The sequence below is a fragment of the Amphiprion ocellaris genome, chromosome 20 (genome assembly GCF_022539595.1).
Source record: "Amphiprion ocellaris isolate individual 3 ecotype Okinawa chromosome 20, ASM2253959v1, whole genome shotgun sequence".
Classification (NCBI taxonomy): domain Eukaryota; kingdom Metazoa; phylum Chordata; class Actinopteri; family Pomacentridae; genus Amphiprion; species Amphiprion ocellaris.
This window is the reverse complement of record NC_072785.1, coordinates 8,076,214-8,096,335: the sequence shown is the minus strand read 5'-3', so window position 1 is coordinate 8,096,335 and position 20,122 is coordinate 8,076,214. Positions and strand designations below refer to the sequence as shown.

General features: G+C 42.8%; 1 protein-coding gene across 1 annotated transcript; it reads left to right on the top strand.

Annotated features, from left to right (window-relative positions):
- Nucleotides 1-275: 275 nt before the first annotated feature.
- plppr3a (phospholipid phosphatase related 3a) lies at nt 276-19,220 on the top strand. Its single transcript, XM_023272053.3, has 9 exons — nt 276-885; nt 4,535-4,638; nt 4,945-5,130; nt 5,727-5,856; nt 6,675-6,870; nt 10,339-10,396; nt 12,943-13,116; nt 13,992-14,810; nt 15,587-19,220. Exons 2-9 carry the CDS (start codon nt 4,558-4,560, stop codon nt 16,607-16,609), a joined length of 2,667 nt encoding a protein of 888 aa, XP_023127821.1. The 5' UTR covers nt 276-885; nt 4,535-4,557; the 3' UTR covers nt 16,610-19,220.
- Nucleotides 19,221-20,122: the final 902 nt, after the last annotated feature.

The following is a 20,122-nucleotide window of genomic DNA, read 5'->3' as shown; positions in this document are numbered from 1 at the left end:
GGTCGCCTCGCTGCTTTGGAGCCCCCCGAAACAGGAATCCAGCAGAAGGGGATGAAAAAAAGGAAAAAGACGAGCGCGTTCTGTGTGTGGACCAGACTGTCTCCTCCCCCAACCCATCAGCCACACACACACACACACACACACACACACACACACACACACACACACACACACACACGCACACACACACGCACACACACACACACAGACACACACACACACCAGAACTCTCTCCTCCCCCTGAACCCTCCCCCCCTCCTCCTCCACACCCCTGCTCGCCCCCCTCATGCCTTTGTGTGCGTGTGTGTATGTGTGTGTGAGAAGCTGACTGCGTACGCGCAAAAGCGTGTGACGGATGCTGTGCATGGAAAAACCAGCTTTATTTCCTATTTCCTATAGGTTTCCTGTTTAGCGGTTCTTGCGCATCTTTTTTTTATGCCAAACTGGAGGAAACCTGCAGGTGCAAGTGAATGGGAGGAACTGGGTGGACGCACGTGAATCCCTCCACTCTCACCCCCAAAGCCAGGAAATAGAAAGGAGAGGGACGCGTAAGCAGCAAGTGCGGCAGATCGGACTTTCCACCATCAGCATCTCTCCTCTCTCTCTCGCCATCCCTGCTTTCTTTTTTTTTTTTTTTTCCGTGGATGTCTCCCCACTTACCCCCATCAGCCTCCTTCCCAGAGCAGCCACACGCCGGAGCGCTCTCTGAATATTAGAGGCAGAGGGGTGCTTTTTTCCTCTTCTTTTTTTGGATTTCGGGGGTGACTTGAGAGAAGATGGATTAAAGGGGACGGTGCGCCGCAAAACTGGAGCAGCACGCACGACCACGCCGGGGGGGAAGGGGGCGACGGGATTCGGTGAATTCGCGGAGCCCCCGGGACAGAGGTGAGTAGCGGCGGTCCGGTTTGTATTGGAAATCATCTGAGAGGCGAGGAAGGCAGGGAAGAAGGGGGGGGAAAGCAGCACATGGTTTTCACGTTTATAATTGATGATCTCATACGCTATCTCCTGATTTCTGCATGTGGAGGTGTGACTGCTAGGATTCTCATTTTTTCTAGTGTGGTGGAGAGTCAAAATGTGGAACTGTAACCTCCAAATGGATGGAAAACAACAAATAAAGCTAAAGTATAGCCTCAGAAAGATGCAACCATCATCACTATATACTGAATTTATACTATTAGAATAAGAAAACCTCTTTAAATGATGGTTAAAGTGTTTTAACTGTAGACAAGCATGAGTTAAGTTGAATTGCTATCCTCCTTCATGTCAAATTGAACATATATGTCCCCTTTATGTCTGTGCATGTTCAGGGGCCCTGCAGTAGCTGTGCAATAGGCAGCTCAATAACTTTCCTGATGAATGCATGAATACATAGTGGGATGAGAATGGACAAGCTGCACTGCTGCACTTTATGTTCACCTCATTAATTCATTTTCAGGCCCATGTCTGTGAACAAGGGGTCAGAGGAGGAGCAGTGACTTTATCCAGTGCATTATGGTTATAATACTTAGTCAACGGCTTGTTAAGAGATGCTGTGAATCCATGTGCTGTGCTATAAGGTCATAAAATAACTACACAGATGTGTTTGTTTTTTTGTTTTTTTGCTCACACTAAAGCATCAAGAAAAACATCACCGTTAGAGAAATAAATGGGTCTTATTTGATTCAAATTAGGGCTACTGTGATCCACAGATAATGACAGTAATTGTAAAAATGAAGAATTTATATCATATTAGGCTGCACATGTGATAACATTATAAATAATCCAGCTTCAGTAACTGTAGTATATAATGCTAAAGTAGGCTGTAATACAATAAAGAAATGGTTTATTGGTAAGAAAATAAATCTCCAGCTATGAGGCTAACTGACCAATCAACCATTTTAACAAGTTTTCTATTAAAACATTGGAAAACATGACTCTCCAGCTAACTAAAAGGCAAACATTTACTGCGTTACTTTGTCATATGATCATAAACTGACTGTATTTGTATTTTGTGGGGCTTTTGGAACAAATCTGAGAATGTCACATTGGGCTCTGGAACATTATAGTTGACATTTTCTGCCATTTTATAGACAAAACAATCATGTAATTGAGTAATAATGAAAATAGTAGCTGTTTGCTTGCAGCCCCATGACAATATCTACTAGTGTGCTAGAATATGGGATGCCAAGTGGTCACAGAATGGTTTGAACATGAATTTGCTCACTTTCTATGTTTTAATCCAACCAGTGGGACACTTTTCTTCTCTATCACCATCTAAAGACAACATTAGAGAGCGTATTTGAGGACACTGGTGTCTGTCCCTCCAGCGGAGTTCGCTGATCTCTGCCGCTGAATCTGTTCTGGAGGCTTGTGGTGACCCAAGACATTTCACCGAGGGCCTTTTCTCTTTCATTTGTCACCCATCTGTACATTACAGCGTACTTACCCGTCTCCGTCTCTCACACCCCCACCCCCACCGCCGTGCCGGTGGTCACCGAGTCTTGTATTTTCCTCGCTGTCTGACAGACTGTTTCTCTCCACCGCAGGCTATACAACCCACCTCATTCACACTGATACACACAGACAAGATGTACCGCTCAGACTATAGAGGCACACCAACACTTCCGTTATGTTTGCAAGCACAAAGCGAGCAGCAGCAGCAGCTCAAAACTACACACACACGGGATGCGTCCCAGAGGACAAACGCTGGTTTAGTAGATAAACGAGCCCCTTTTCTGCAGTCGAGAGGCTCAGTCTGTGTGTTTGTGTGTTGATGGGGTGAGGTTTAAGTGCTGACTGGAGTAGGTCAATGAGACCAAGCTGCTGGGAGACTGAGACCCAGGACCCCGCATCTTCTTAAGCTGCTTTCAGCCAGACTGGAATCCATCCATCCCAATATCCTCCCTGTCTCTGATGCTCAACACCCCCTCACCCACTACCACTAGACATACAAATACATACACACTTCAGTTACACTACATTGCTTTTTTTTTTTTTAAATCATTCTTTTCTTTCATCTGTGCTTATCTTCTCCCTCTCCAATACATTTCTAGCGGTCATGGAAATTAGACTGTAGAAGTCTTTGATTTTCTGCGCCTTCCATCGCCTCAGGGTCAGGCCCTCTTATCTTGGAGAGAGACAGAAAGAAGGGAGGATGGAGATGGAGAAAAAATGGGGGGATAGAAAGAGAGAGAAAGAGGGAGAGGTGTGAAGGAAGAATGGCAGATGGTGAGAGAAGGTAGAAAAAAAAGCAGAGATGGGGATTTGTTGACAGATACATGGCGAGAGCGGTACAAGAAGGGAGAGCCAGGGAGAAAAAAGCAAACAAAAACTCAGCAAAACACAATGAAACGGAGAGACAGGAGAGGTAGGAGATGACAGAAGCAGAGAGAGTTACAGATGGGTTGACAGATTTCAGAAAATATGAGTTTGGGGTAGTATTTTTGGACTTGAGCTTCAGATAAACCCTCTGTTCAATCCGCTCTAAATCAACCAGTAAGACCCATTGTGAATAACCAGTTGGGTGAGCAGGCCTTTGACACGCAGGTTTGCATGTTTTGACTCAGTGTTGAGGTTTTTAGTGCAAAATCACATCCTCACTTTCTTCATATTGGCCAGTAGGCACTTTTATAATAAAAAAAAATCAATACAAACTCGAAATAAGCACACACGGGAGAAGACAATGGTGATAGAAAAAGTGTGAAAATCAGAGAGCTGATACTGAGAGAGAGAAAAAGAGGTCAAGAGGAAAACGTTGGCACCATGAAGTCAGATTGGTAGGAAGAGGGAGGGATGGATGATAACTGATCAAGGAGCACAGCGATAAGTAAAATGGGACAAGGGGAGATAGGAGAGGTAGAGAGGGTAGAATTGGAAAAGAGGGACGGGGAGAGTTGAGTGGAGATGCCGGCGTAGGACGGGCACTTATGGGGGAGAAATGGGGAGCTGTAGGGGAGTGCTGTGAATATTTAACTCTGTTGAGTTTTCCATTTGTGCCTTTGGCTTTTGCTTCTCTCTGAGGTCTCCTGATCGCCTACAGGTTACTGATGGCAGACAGGAGATATCTTTATATGTGTGTTCGTATGTGAGTAAGGTGGATTTGGTGTTTAAAATAGTTTTTCTTTTTGTTGAGTTCACCGTGACCGAATGTTCACATTTCAAAATCGAGCTTTTTCATAACCTTGTGTGTGTTTCATTGCACGTGTCACTCAGTCACTGAGTGGTTATTAAAAGTGCATGTTCAAAATAATGGGCCTCATTATTGAGCCTGTATGGGTGCTCAAAAACTAATTAGGTACTGCGTTATCAAGCTCAGAATGCTTTTTATTATCTGTTGTTATAAATACAAAAGCTGATTCTTCAAACGAGTATTTTAAAATCTGTGCTTTTCAGTTCCAAGCATTCTTTGAAAACTTTTTTTTGTGAGCCCATCTTTGATTCATCAGACAAGCCGCGGCCTGGCAGAAGTTTGAACATCTTTTTTGATGCTTTCAGAAATATTGATGGTGGAATGTGTTCTGAATCTTCTCTTCGCAATCTGTACTCTCGACAGGCTGTGACTGGTCCCACCCCAAGATGACGTCCCCCAAAAACAAAGCCAAGAAGAAGCCGCCCAAAGACAGCATGACGCTGCTGCCGTGCTTTTATTTTGTAGAGGTACGCGTGCACAGATTGGACGCATTGATGAGTCAACGTTGCTCACTGCATTTACCAAATCAATCACTATTGAATGACTCCTTTTTACTGTACAGTCATACCAGTAGTGAGTGATTTGTGTTGATTGAATGGATGCATTTGATCTCTAATGCAAGCAGGGAGCAGCAAATATCATGGCATCATTTCCTTCTTTGCCCTTGTGTGTGTTATTGTAAAAGTTAAGATGAAACACTGCGTGAATCACATTCTTTCCAAGCAAATTTTACATGCTAGTCATTCTTTGCCCTTGGCCTTGTTTGTGTGCAGCTCCCCATCGTCCTGTCCTCCTTGGTGTCCCTGTACTTCTTGGAGCTGACAGATGTTTTGTCCCCGGCAATGGTGGGCTTCCGTTGCCATGACCGCGATCTCTCCATGCCCTATGTGGAGACGGGCGATGAGCTCATCCCTCTTTTGATGTTGCTGAGTTTGGCCTTTGCTGGTCCCGCAGCGTCCGTAAGTCCATCGCACACACAACACAGTGTTCTTATATCTGTCACAAGGAGTTCCAATGACCTACAGCGTGTCTGAGGGGGATCGTAAACACTACACACATACGTCCCACAAACCCTTGCAAACACACAAATGCATTAATCTCACAAACATGCAAATTCGCGGCCTCTTGAATGCTCGCAAAGCAAATTCAATCTCCCCTCAGAAACGCTGAGATCGATAGACACATTGATAAATATACACCTGACATTCCCGTACACATCATCAAACATGCTATGGCACGCCCTAATCGATACGCGCACTCACACACAGACACACACACTGCTAATCCATCAGCAGCATGGAAACGAACAGACCTCTCCAACGCCCATCTATCACTCTGATTGGAAGTGATCACTATTCAATAGCACCTTGCCTCCATTCTCTGTCACGCTCTCTCGCCGTAGATCACAATCACAGACATTTGTATCTGACATTAGTAGCACTTTAACACTTTTCCCTCTTTCTGTACCTTTTTTATCTTTGTCTTTTTATATTTGGTGCTCAGTGGTTTGAAAATACCTGCATCTATGCACCGCTCTCCTCCGTTGTGTTTGCAGATCATGATGGGGGAGGGTCTGATGTACTGTATGCAGTCCAAACTGAAGACTTGTCCCAAGTCGGAGGGCAGTATAAATGCCGGAGGCTGCAGCTTCAACTCCTTCCTACGCAGAACCGTGCGCTTTGTCGGTGAGTCCAGCTACCAGTCCTTTTGGGTGTTTTTGCTTGTAGGAGTTCACGTTCTTGTTCAGAGCACATTACAGTTATGTCAGAGGCTGTTAATGAACATAATAGTAGTTTGACAGGCCTCAAAACAGCATCTAGATCACGTTATGGATGTATGTGAGGAAGCTGATAACCGTGTAAGTGTGACAGCATTGCAAAAGCATGTTTAAATGTGAATTTTGAATGTTTTTTTTTTTTTTTTTAATCTGCTTTTCTTTGTTTTAACACTGTCTGATAAGCAAAATTAATTCTCGATAAAGTGAACAATCTTAAAGTAAGGTCAGTGAAGGTGCTTCAAACTTAGCATCACCTGCTGTGAGTAGTTAGAAGCATGATGTTGTGTTGTTTTTGAGCCGGAAACAATTTTGGCTCAGACAAATTATTCCACTTACCGGCTGAGGACCCCCTTAACTTTATTCCACTTTTTAGAGTAGAGAAATAAGCTAATTACATGCATTAAATGAAGGGTGACTTGAAATGAAACAGGCATGATATAATACTTCACAGGAAACAGCTCGAGGCGGAGTCTGAGCTTTGATGTGAAAAGAGTAATTAATTCACCTTGCCAAATTTCACTGTCTGCACACGAGCTCGGCAACGTAACAAACGAGAGGCTCGTGGTGTCGCTTCAGGTCGCAGCAAATTTGGCGTTTGTTTTTCCCGCAGCTGCTCCTAAATGAAGAGCTCGGTGTGAGGAAACCACCGGAGGCTTTTAGTTCACTTACCAAGGCTGCCTCACCATCCTCTGCCTCTTACCTCCCTCTCTCCCCTCTCTCCCTCAGGTGTTCATGTGTTCGGTCTCCTGGCAACAGCCCTGGTGACAGATGTCATCCAGTTAGCTACTGGTTACCACGCCCCTTTCTTCCTCACCGTCTGTCAGCCCAACTACACGGCCCCGGGAGTGTCATGTGACAATAACGCTTACATCACACAGGACATCTGCATGGGGAAAGATCAGTATGCTATTATGTCAGCAAGGTAAGACTCACTATTGGAGCACAGAAAGACACAGACGGTCTCCATTTGCTTTAATTTAAAATGTGCATACAGCGCAGCTGATGCAATAAATTACCAGTTTATTTTGACAGAATCTTACCACTATACAGTCATGAACAAAAGTTAATATACACTTGCAAAGACAATGTATTTCATGGCAGTCTTGTGTTTCCAGTGACTCGTAGAGCTCTTAATTTTCTATGATGGAATCATTGAAACACATGCATCTTTGTCAAAGAAAAAATTTCATCATTCATTTATTTTTTGTTTGATAAATTTATAATAGGTCTTCTGGAAATATGACAAAATGTCCGTCCAAAATATACAAAATTGGTCAAAAGTATACAAGCAAGTCATTGACTTGTACTATTTCAAGGATGCTTCAGAAGTTCTGATTCGGATGATTCAAAAATTGAGGTATTCAGCCACATAAAGCAGAAATATGTTCAGAGGAGAGAAGGTGAGGCAATTAACTCCAGGAATACCCATTCTACTGTTAAGCACGGTGGTGGCAGTATCATGCTCTGGGGCCGTTTAGCTAATAAGTGGAACAATGAAAATAGCTTAAATGAAATGGCTGAAAACCCATTTAGAATCTGTGGACTGTGCTGAAGTCTGTATTGTAAAGCAAACAAATTTAGTTTATTGGTACCAATCACAGGTATTGTGGAAATATGTCGAAATCTCCTGAGTCAAAAATATACATACAGCAATATTACGTTAAATGTCCTTTGGCCATTTTCACCTCAAGTTGGTGCTTTCGGTAGTTGTCCACAAGCTTCTGGTTGCATCTTTGACCACTCCTCTGACAGAACTGATGTAGTCAAACTATATTTGTTGGCTTCCTGACATGGACTTGTTTCTTCAGCACAGTTCACTGGTTCTTGATGTGGTTTCAGTCAGGACTTTCTAGCCTGATTTAGCCATTTCTTTACCATGTATGATGTGTGTCTGGGGTTACTGTCTTGTTTAACCCAACATTCTGGATGATACTTTTCAGTTTTCCTGAAGAATGTGGAGGTAATCCTTCTTCTTATTTATTCGGTTTACTTTGTGTAAAGGAACAGAGCATAATACTGCCACTGCCATGCTTGACAGTAGGTTTGGTGTTCTTGGAGTTAAGGGACCTCACCTTCTGTCCTTCAAACATATTTTTGCTCATTGTGGCCAAATAGCTAAATGTTTTTTTCTTGTGATCCTGAACTTAAATGGCTCCAAGTGTCATATTTGTATATTTTTGATGCAGCAGGTTTCCAGAAGACCTATAATACATCCATGAAAGAACCAAGATGCATGATTGTTTTTTGTTTCAAGGATGTGTTTCAGTCATTCCATCATAGAAAATTAAGAGTTCTGGGAGTCATTGGAAATTCAAGGCTGCCATGATATGCATGGTCTTTACAAGTTTATGTAAACTTGAGTTCACAACTGTAGTTCTAGAGTTTGCTAATTAGTATATTGTATACATACCTGCAGTTGAGGCGAACCTGAATAGAAATCTATGCTTCATTAAAGGGTGTCACTAAATGTGTATTCTTATGATAATAAAAAGATTTGCAGCCGGTGCACGGTATGCTGAATATTGTTACACATCACTGTCTTGCAAGAGTAGAGCAGATGAGGAGTCATCAAAACTAATTTGCATTTGAAGAGGATTATGTAAGATTAAAATAGATGAAGCGAGAACTTGTTGTTATTACAGCTGGAGTTTTAAAATAATGCTTCATAATGATATGCTTCTTAGTCAAGTTAAGTGTTTATTTGTACCACAAGACTTAGCAAATTGCCTTTGTGCTCAGCTGCAGTATCTCCCTTGCAGGTGCTATGACTGAGTGTGGCTTTTGGTGATGCTCTTTAGTAGCACAGTCTGTAACTAGCAGACATAGGTCAGACAAACAGGATCCAGCATATGGGTACGAGAGACATAATAAGCGCAAACACACAGGAAAGATTACAGCTAAAAGGAGCTGATACGGGGATAATCCTAGTAGTACAAATGCACATGCTGCTACTTCTATGCTTGTGGGGACTCTCTGACATAATACTCTCCTTAGCTTTTAACCTAAAAATAACTAGAGCAAAAACAAGACATATTGGATGGTGCACTTTTAGCTTTGGATCTGAATTCCAACAATTTCAAGCACTTTCTGGGCGTTTGTCGCTCCCGTTAGATTTTTGGTCACTGTGGGCTCATTTTTCACGGCAATATAAAGTCCTGCACCTTTATGGAAACGGGACAGCCATGATGAGCAGTAGGGATAACTCAAAATTGTGTTTTGCGGAGAATAACAAAGTTGTAATGCCTCAAATCGTAGATATCACTCTACGATTTAACGATATTTCTAAAGTTGAATTTCTTTGAGTTATTTATTTATTTTCCAAAAATTGGGGGAAAAACCTGAAATGTACAAAATTTTTCCAAATGTCCACAGGTGTTACCAATATTGCCAAAAAAAAAAAAAAAGGTACATACTACATATATTTTGCTACTTGCATTTTTAATTTCTTTCCATACTTGCCTTCTATCTGCGGTGTATAAACACAACCTGCAGTTCAGCCAGATACTGCCTGGATTTTTGTCACATGACTGTCAGTTGCAGCTCAGTTACTAATGACTTCAGGATTTCACTGACAAGTGCAGATTTTTTTCTTTTTTACAGAATCTGGTTAGAGTGAACAGTTAATTTTTTGGCGAATTTTTAAATTAGACATGTCAAATAAAGTAATTTTGATGAAATACTGTGATTTTAAGCTTCAATTTGGTCAGGTTTTCTGACAAACTTTAAGGACTGTTGAAAGATAGATGGTATAATATTGGCAATTTTGTAAAGATAATATGCTTTTCATGGGTTCTGGGGTTCAGACGATTAACCTAAATGTTATTTTTGCCTTAAGCAATAAAATAAGTCTGTCCTCAAACAGACCTTAAAGACAAAGTGTACTCACTCTCAGGGTCTTAAACTCAAATGTGGCTCCACAAAGACCAGAACATTTACCTAACCATTACACAGAAGATAAACACCAGAGTGCCAGACAAGGACAAATGCACAGACTCGCAGACAGACCGCCTTAACGAGGGAAATTAAATGAGATTTGTGTTTCAGTTCTATAAACTCTAAATTAGCGGCTGTGACCTCGACTCATTCACTCTTCTCTAATGTTTCCACTAATGCCCCATGGTATTCTGTTTGTGTTTATTAATGCTCACATCCAAGGGCACGCCACGCTCAGTTTCACAAACACTCAGTCGGGCAGCGACACAGGTTTTAATGTCGAATACAATCCAGACCCCACATATAACGAGAGCAGCCCTGACACTTTTATTCAGGTGTGTTCAAGAGGCAGTAAAACACACTCAGAATGCACACTGCAGGAATTGCTTTATTTTATTTATTTATTTTTTTTTTTTTTTACTCTTTCACACCTAACTCTCCCCCTTTCTCCCCTTAGGAAAACATTTCCATCCCAGCATGCAACGCTCTCTGGCTTCGCTGCTGTATATATCTCTGTAAGCACTTCCTTTGCCTTACTTGCTGCATGTGTTTGTGAAACTTTAATATGATATATTTGCATGATGCTTATGTGTTTGTGAATGTGTGTGTTATCTCTTATGGACAGTTAATGCATTGAAACGCTATAATAATAACTAATTAACCCTGTTACATTTTATATTTTTGCTAAATGCTAATCTTACACTAGTATTTTTGCACTACATATTGTTGTTCTTTCTTAAATTGTCGTGAGTTTCTTTATCTGTTCATTTATCTGCATTCACGATAATTCTCCAGCAGCTCTGCTACTACTTCTTAACCCACAGTGCTGTGGGCATCACTAAACTCGCTGCCTCATATCAGAGGATTTCTTCCCTGAATGAAATCACTGTCACTTCATATAAGTCACAAATGCATTGCACTGTTTACTCACTATGAGATTTCCGGATTGCAAACTACCCTCAGGCCAAAGAAATGTCTAAATCGCATTAAAAATATTACCGAAACTGTCTTTTGAAGTCAGACTTTTTTACATTTGAATGCTTTTTTGCCGTTCTGTAATCCAGCGCTGACTGCAGCAATATGTGGACTGTACAGCAAAGTAGCACTGTCATTTTTCCACGAGGTAACACCCTCCTACACACACATATACATACGCACTCCTCCACCGATGGCTGTTGCAAGCTACTGGCCATATCACTGCTGCCTCACTGAGCCCAGTGTGTGCTCATTAAAGCTCACCAGACAGATTTCTGACGAGAAAAAGCAGAGGAGGCGGTGGGAAGCAGCTGTTTGAGTTGCTTGAGTTACAACATGTTGTCTAATCTGCTCACTGATGTCAGGTAATTTTTCTTTTCAGCATTGTTCATCACTGCCCACCACATTGAGATGTTGGTTTATTTACTGGATTCAGTCTCAGAAAGTGAAATAAACACGCAACACATAAGAAAGATCCCTTCACAAGGCAGATACTTGATTCAAGAAGTGTATAGAAAATCTGCATTGAATATAAGTGAAATCTACCCCATTCTTGACAGCTTTTCCCTCTTGCTTTAAGAATAGCAGAGGGTTTTTTATGCTCAGTGCGAGATGGACAAGCTTGTTAAAAAGGATGTTTTTGCAAAACCGGCTATTCTGTCATTCAGCTGTCTCCTACTTTCTGTAATGGAAATGTGGCGAGCATGCACAGACTGTCAATGTACAGAGACCGTAAATATATTTTCTTCTCCTTCCACTGAATCTCCTGCTCCCTCATCAACTTTGTTTTACTGTCAGATGATTTTTAAAGCAGCCAACTGCATATGCAGACTACAAAAGCTGCAGATCCAGGCGGGATCATTTATATGTAGAAATCTTACATAACAAAATTAAATGTTTTATGAAAGGACACTTTTTTTTTACGTTTTTCGAGCTGTCCCACACTTGCGGAGAACTCTTCAATCTGGAAACAAAGTAAAATAGGTTAGACTAGATGATCAGTGCCGTTTTTCAGTCGAAACAGTTAAATATGAAACCATGGGCATAACATAAATGCTGCTATCAAGGATTAAGCAGTCTCGCTCTTAAAAAACAATTATGTAGAAAAACTTTGAAAAACTGGCAGCAAGAGTGCCAGAAAAATATGTTAAAGACAATGGAATGCTGTTTACTTTGATGTACCTTAATACACATAATTTTCTTTCAAATAATGGCAAATATCCTCAAAATAATATTTTTTTTAGCAAATTTATATGCAATAAAATGTAGTGTAATTTTCCGGCCAAATATTGCAAAAGGATAAATGACCAATTTTAAAAATACAGATTTTCTTTTTCAGTTTTTTGGGGGTTTGCATGTAAATTAGTACTTTATTCTGTGATTTTACTAGCTATTGTCTGTAATTCAATGAAAACTGTTTTTAAAAAAACTCCTGAAATAAATTACCATTGAAATATACAAATTTTCTTTTAAATAATGACAAATATCTACAAAATACTGACATTTTTAGCTACTATTTATTCAGTAGAAGTAGTGGTAGTCATTTTACAGTCAAATTTTGTAAAACATTTGTAAAATTACAGATTTTTTTTACCTATATTTTTACTGTTAACATGTACATTAATATTTTTAAAAAATGATTTCCTTGGCATTGTCTGTAATTTAACAAAACAGGGAAAAAATCTAAAATAACAGTTCCCTTTTTCCCAAAATGGCAAGTATTTGTGAAATAATGACATTTTTAGCTGATTTAAGTATAGTAAAATATAGTGGAACAGGAAAAATCTGTAAAATAATCAAAAATGAGAATTAAAACTATGAGACTTGATTTTTTTTTTTTTAACAATACAAGTTACATTTCTGCCCTCTCAGACCACAGCTTGGTGTTTTTCCATTTTAGTTTTTGTGCAGAAAAACCAATAGAGCCATAACATGTAAATGTGCTTTATAGTTTTAATTCATTTTTCAGAGTGATATCAATATTCTCATCTAACTCCTACATCTTACTCTCAGTAAAGACTGCCGCACTCCATACGTCTAAACTGTTTGTCCTTTCCTAAGTCGTGTCTTTTATCTCTCTCTGCAGATGTATTTCAACGCCAGCATCAACAGCACGACGAAGCTGCTGAAGCCGCTGCTGGTGTTTGCTTTCTGCATGGCGGCGGGCCTCGCTGGCCTGACGCAGATAACTCAGCACCGCAGCCATCCAATAGACGTCTACGTGGGATACCTCATAGGAGCCGGCATCGGAGTCTACCTGGTTAGTTGGGCAAAGTGCACAAGACAAGCACAGAGGATCTGTCAAGCTCAGTATCACATGGAGTGCTTAATTATTTTGCTTGCTAGAAGCCATTTTTAACCGGTGAAATTGTCTTTAAATGTAATTTTGGTTTTCAGCTTGAGTGTGTGAATGAGGACCATCATATGCTTTTATGCATTTAGGGATTTGCTTTGTCCCCAGGGAGGAGTTAACAGTCAGTAGGCGGCATGGTGGGAATGACAAAACATACATTAATAGATTATTTTTTTTCAAATAAAGTGGCTTTTTTTCTTTCTTTTTTTGTTTTTGCTGTGACTAAACTATCCCATTGTGTTATTCTAACACTATCACAGCATGTGTTAAGAAATGCTTATTTTTTTCATCACCTCTCCCCCTGCCTGAGTGGCTTCCATACTTTTCTCTCCCAGCAGTTTTTTTTTTTTTTTTTGGCAGGCTATATATAGATTTTTCTATTACGGAGGGAAGGGAGAGAGAGAATGAATAATCCGATAAGAATTCTCTGGAACAATTTCACACTTGATTTTAAGAAAACTTGTCGTTGCCATTCTCCAGGCTTCCCTCTTCCTCTCCCTCGCTTTTCTCTCGTCTTTCACTTTTTAAGAGGGGGAACGTTTCCTCCTGTCATTAAAGGATGAGGGAAGACAGTGATTCATGCTGACCTCAGACGAAACAGGAGGGGGAAAAAAGACAACTATTCATGCACACTCATAGGAAAATCACATTTTTTTCCCTCCCAAAGATTAAAGAAAATACATTTTCATGCTCTAGTCTTTAGTTAACATTCAGAGTGCTTCTATCTACTCATTCATTTCTCCTCCTAACCTCCCTGCCTGTTTCCGTCTGTCTTCCATTAGGCTGTATATGCTGTGGGAAACTTCAAAGCATCAGAGGAAGATGCTCCCACCTTACAGAGACTGGCTCTGTCCCAGCAGAAGGACGGTCTGAGGGTGTTGAGCCAGCGAAGCCACGATTCGCTGTACAGAAAAACTCCGCGGGTGTCCGAGAGCAGGGAGGAGCTCGGGGCTGGGTTGGGGTCAGGAGCTCGAAGTAAGGTAAGGAGGGAGAAGGCGTCTCTGGCCTCCCTCAAACGAGCCAGCGCTGATGTGGAGCTCCTGGCAACCCGTGGTCCCATGGGCAAGGAAACAATGGTAACCTTCAGCAACACTTTGCCCCGGGTTGCAAACGGCAGCAGCCCCATCTCCCCTTCAGAGGAGCCAATCGCAACCCAGCGCCACATGACCTTCCACGTGCCCTTTGACCCCCAGAGGTCTCGGCAGCTTGTGTCCGAGTGGAAGCAGCGCTCGGTGGAGCTCCGCAGCCAGAGCTCCCGGGACGAGGAGGAGGGGATGGACGGGAGAGAAGGGGGAGGCGAAGGAGGAGAAGGCGGCGACCAGGGGATGCCGTCGTCCCTTTACCCCACGGTGCAGGCCAACAACAGCACGGCCACACCGACCGGAGCTAGGATGGTGGTGGCGCCACCGCTCGTTCACATCCCAGAGGAGGCCTCCCGGCCACCGCCTGTCTCCCCGAAGAGCGCCAAGACTCGAGCCAAGTGGTTGTCGCTCACAGAGGGAGGAGTGAAGGAGCCTGGAATAGGACCCATCGCTGTGTCGACTCCCAGAGTGCCCAACACTCAACCCAACCAGCCTCCCAGCCAGCAGAGAGTCACTCAGGTGAGGTCAAAATTAGAAAGTGAATGCTCACAAATGATCAGGACTGCATTATCTTGAGCTGTGGCATACAGCCAGGTCTGAAAAATATAGCTAAGACAGTAGAGGGGATTTAAGAGCCACCAAACATTGTGTACGACACGCATTAATGATTTATCATGTTGGTAAAATCCAAACAGAACAACATTAGAGGAAGCCACTTCACTGATTAATTTTCGATATAAAATGCTCCCACAAGAGTTCAAACACTGATTACAGTTGGAGTTAAATCTTACTGAAAAGTCTCAGAGGGATGTTTAATATGCTACTGTTACCCTTTACAGTGTTTACTGTAATAAAAGTCTCTGAACTCTGGATTCTTTCTGACAATAACAATTTGCTGATTTTAGTAGTAAAATGTTTTTATGTAGGGGCTGCACTGAGGCTCGGACTGTCGCCTCACAGCTAGAAGATCCCCAGATCAGGATCTTATTGTGTCACCTGTGCAGTGTGGGTTCTCACCAGGTTCTCTGTCTTTCTCTCATAGTCCAAAAACATGCTGAGGTTAATTAGTGATTCTGAATTGTCCATGGGTGTGAATGTGTGTGTGCTTGTTTGTCTTTATGTGTAACCCAGCGATGGACTGCAACCTGTCCAGGGTGTCCTCTGCCTTTGCCCTGAGTCAACTGGGATAGACTCCAGTCCCCCACAACCCTACAGAGGATTAGGCGGTGCATGGCTAATGGATGGATGAATGTTTTTATGTATGCGTTCTGATGAGATGTTCCTCTGTCCTGCAGGTCATAGCCATGTCCAAGCAGCAAGGTCACGGTCCGGTGAATTTATCCACCAAGACGTCTGAGGGTGGCTCCTCCTCCGGTGGCGGCTCCAACTGCTCTGAATCACCGTATTATCGGATCCCATCTGATCGAGACAGCTGCACTGGGAGCAACCCAGGCAGCATCGCTGGCAGTGGGAGCATCGTCACCATCGACGCTCACGCCCCCCACCACCCGGTGGTGCGCGTCTCGGCCAGCAACGGCAAGCCGTGGGAGTGGAGGAACACCATCAGCGGCAACATGATGACGGCCGACCCGGCGGGCGACAAGCACCGCGCGGCGCTGCAGCGGCAGGACAATGTGAGCCACTACCGGGACTACCGGACGCTGCCGGTGAAAACGGACTCGCTCTGCTCCTCCTCGGCCAGCGGCAGCGCAGAGGGCGGAGCCGAGCTGCCTCCCCCACCACTCCCCACCTCTTCCTCCCCTCTCCCTCCCCCACCTCAGCTGCTGTCATCCCCTCTCCCACCGCCGCCCCCGCACTCGTCCTCGTCCCCCCTTCCTCCCCCTCCACACCCCGGCAGCTCCTCTCCGATGCCTCCGCCTCCCATCCACCCTGCCTCCTCTCACATGCCCCCACCTCCTCACCCGTCCTCTCAGATGTCCCCGCCGCCCCTCCCGCCATCCTCCCAAATGCCCCCGCCTCCTCACCCGTCTCCCTCCCAAATGCCCCCGCCTCCTCACCCATCCTCCTCCCAAATGCTGCCGCCTCCTCACCCATCCTCACAACTGCACCTACCTCCACATCCCTCCTCTTCCCCTTTGCCTCCTCCACCTCATCCCTCCTCCTCCATGCCCCCGCCTCCTCACCCGTCTTGCTCCAGCATGCTCCCTCCTCCCCCCCACCCTGATTTATTGATAGACAGCCACGGCCAGGCGTTGTCCCGCTCCGGCACGCTGCCTCGCCGGCCGTCCGTGTCCGCCCGCAGCCATGCCGAGCAGGAGCACTACTACAAGGCCATGCAGAACGAAAGGATGTTATAGTGAAGGGGAAAGGTGCCGGACATCTTTGTAATATCAGAGATTGTACTTAGGAAGACTCTGCTGAAAAAGGACAGTGAAACAAAGTAGGTTGTGGCAGGTGAATGGAGATTTGACATTTGAAAACGGTTTAGAGACCCTGAATCCAGCAGTGACTTTGGGAATGTCTGGCAGTGTATGAACTCAGCGGGGGAGCTGCTTTTCCCTCCTCATACATGCTGCCCACAGCGCCAGCTCAACAGCCCTGACTGGAAAAAAGAACAGGCAAGAGAAGAAAGAGAAGCATGGTGAAGAATTAAAAAACTCTACTTCACCTCTGGTTTCAGCACGCACATCCTCTGTGTTTCTAAGATGAATTCAAAGAGGGAACGAAGAGGCTGCAGCTGAAAGAGAGATATCACAACGAACGGCCTGGGATTTGCTAAATCAAGTTTCCCTTGACATGGGGGATAAGACAGAGAAAACAAAACAACTACAGGCAATACTAGCTCTTCTTAAACTCCACACAGCTGTTTGAGGTTGCCATTCAATTACACAACAGAGAATTTACTCTTGTAAAGCTCTTGTTTCAAAGCACCCAACAGCTGCGGAAAGCAGGAAAGGATGCGGTGAGGTCAAGTTCAACCACAGGTTCAAGAGCATTAGCCACAACTTGCAGAAGGATGAGAGCTTTTACCCCTCTATAAACACACCAAATGGGGAATTTTATGTTTGATGCCAAGCAAATGTGTCAGTATCCACCAGAGAGAGGCAGCTTAGGAAGCATTGCTTGTGGATGGGGAGTGAGAAGAAGAAGAAGGAGGAGGAGGGGAGTAAGGAGGATCATGCACAGTTGGACACCCCTATACAGACGTCACTGAATGGATTACTGTTGTAAACATGAGAGGCGGTGGAACGGAAAGAGAATTGTTTCTAAAACGAAGAGGGTTTCTGGGCCTCGCAGCACAGCGAGCCACTCAGACGGTCTTGTGTTCGCTGCGTGCAAAAACCTGCCGCGGAACGGAGGTTGAAGCCGCGCTAAGGAGATTAACGTTTGTTTATCAAACCATGCTAGCACACCCTTCGCTTTTTTGGTCCCTCTGGCAAACCACAATAGTGATGAGAATGTTTATGGAAAGCTGCCCGGCAAGTGGCGCAGCACAAAATAATGGCTAAAGCAGGTTCTGGTTGGACGCGGCTTCATAGATGAGTAATAAAACATGAAGAGCAACTTTGGAATTGTCAGGTTGTTAAAAAAAAAAAAAAAAAAAAAGATCTTTCAATGGTGTGTATCCATGTTTTTTTTAATCTAGGTTTCTGGATTATCAGAAAGACCTCTGCAGGAAATCTATTTATTCACAACTTAGTAATATGTACAATTCCAGACTCCATCCATCCATTAATTGATTAACTAGAATCATTTATTTGTTGCAGGATCAGGACAGATTGCCAGTCTATCACTGATCAACCCTTTATTAATTACGCCTTATTTAAGTGAGACTTTTTTGTTTTCAAAAATGAAATAAATCCCTAGTTTGTTCCTAAAATTAGTGTTAACAACCAACACCATGTCAGGGCAACAGAATTTCAAAACAGTCTCAGTTCAAGGTTCACTTGCCCACTTGTTTAAGCGCTATTAAACCACTTTGTGGTTTGCTCACAGAACTGTAGCTGTTCATACAGACTACGGCCAAAATACAGCTGCTGATGACAAAGAAAACAAAGAAAGAGAACAGAAAGGTCCAAAACAACCAAGTAAGTGGGTATTGACATGAGATAATATTGTGAACTGCTGTTCCCAGCTCTGAGAATGAGCATTAAACCAAAAAAATCTTCATATTTAGTCCTGTGATTATGCAAAAAGGATATCTGTGAGACATCTGAAATTATTTTAAAACATTTCTGATACTGATTGAGTTTAGTCATTTATCAAGCAAAAATGCCAAAAAATTGAGAATTTTGGTGTTGAAAACTTGCGAAAACAGCATTGATCATGTCGCCAATTAGCTAAATATTCTGAAAATCAATAATTTTACTCCTAAATTATACTCAAAGTAGAGACAATGTGGTTTTCTTCCTGCTCACTCCTTCCTCTTGTGTGTATTAACACTCCATTGTACAAAGCTGTTATCCAGTACCTCTCATTTTTCTGTCAGAAGATATCTTCTTGAAGGACAAGTGCTTTATTTTCGAGCATAATTTTTATCATGTGTTGATAAAAATACAGACTCAAACATTCAGATGAAGTTCTACCTAGGCTCCAAAACATCATGAGGGACACGTGAACAGGTTTTTGTAAAGTCGTGCTAGAAAGAGGCAGTGGAACAAGTTGTATTTTGTAGTGGCGCTCCTTCCACGGGGAGCTGGTAGATAAAGTTGCTCGTCAGTTTGTGCTGCATGTGTGTACGAGTGTTTTTTTTTTTATTAACTTCTGTGCTTCGAGCCTGCACCGTCAGGCGGACACGCTGGTGATTATCGTACAATTTTGCCCCCTTTTGACTGTAAAAAAAATTCTTCTCTAATATTATTAATACTATTATTATTCCACAGTCCTCTTTTTTTAATGGACTAATGTTTTCTATCTGTGGTGATGTGTAACATTAATAACCTTATTGAATAAAAAACCAAAAAATAAGACTTCTTAACTGAGGTTTCATCTTGTGGTGCTTGAAAGCGGAGTAGCAGGTGTGTGTGGCACGGCTCAAAATAGAGAGAACGGGTCAATGCCGCTGCAGCTTTTACCGCCACTGTAATGAAAAGGATCTTCCTCCATTGATCTCTGGGTTATGAGAAAACACTCGGGCTCATTCATACGCTCACACACACAAATACGCACAGCCAGATGGATGTAGCACGGGCACATTTGCGGCGCTACATTCTCTCTTTTCCTGTGGTCTACAGTGTCAGGTTTCCATAATGAATTCTGCTTGAATGTTGGTCAATCTCAGATGACCTGCAGGGCTACAGGAAGACTTCATGAGTGTGTGGAAAGAAATACGTCCTTTTTGACAAACTTTTGCCCAAGCTGTGAGTAAAATCAAGCTGCCTACGTTATTCAGATATAAATTCCTGCATGATTCAGGAGATGTAAATTGGGATTTATGTGTGCATTTGTGTGTAAAAGTAGTACATGGTCCACATTAGGGATCAGCCAATATGGGTTTTTTCAGGTAACCGATATTTGGCACTGATATACATTAAATGGGATGTTTTAACAGCATGTGATAGCAGAGAACCTCCCAGTCATAACTAGGCTTCTTCATTAATAAGGTTGACTGAAACTGAATATCTAAATTCTGTTTATGTGGGATCGAACGAGATTGATCAGCTCGTAGGCTGTTCTTCTCTATTTTCTTAATGTTTCACCGTTTGGTCATTTTTATAGCCCACTAAGGTCCATATTTTAAAGTTTTATTAGTTAATGTTTTCCAGCGTCTTAGCTGCTAGTCATTAGCATAGCCTTAGCCACTGTGACAGTAGCTAGCTTCCTGATTTGTGGCAACATCATGTGTTTCCTTTTTCAATTTTTGCAGTCTC

What these genes read in the sequence shown, in the direction of transcription:
- plppr3a (XM_023272053.3), top strand. Translation starts at nt 4,558, where the DNA reads ATGACGTCCCCCAAAAACAAAGCCAAGAAGAAGCCGCCCAAAGACAGC. An exon ending in CGTGCTTTTATTTTGTAGAG is followed by an intron (nt 4,639 to 4,944) that starts GTACGCGTGCAC and finishes GTTTGTGTGCAG; the next exon opens with CTCCCCATCGTCCTGTCCTC. An exon ending in GCCAGCAGAGAGTCACTCAG is followed by an intron (nt 14,811 to 15,586) that starts GTGAGGTCAAAA and finishes TCTGTCCTGCAG; the next exon opens with GTCATAGCCATGTCCAAGCA.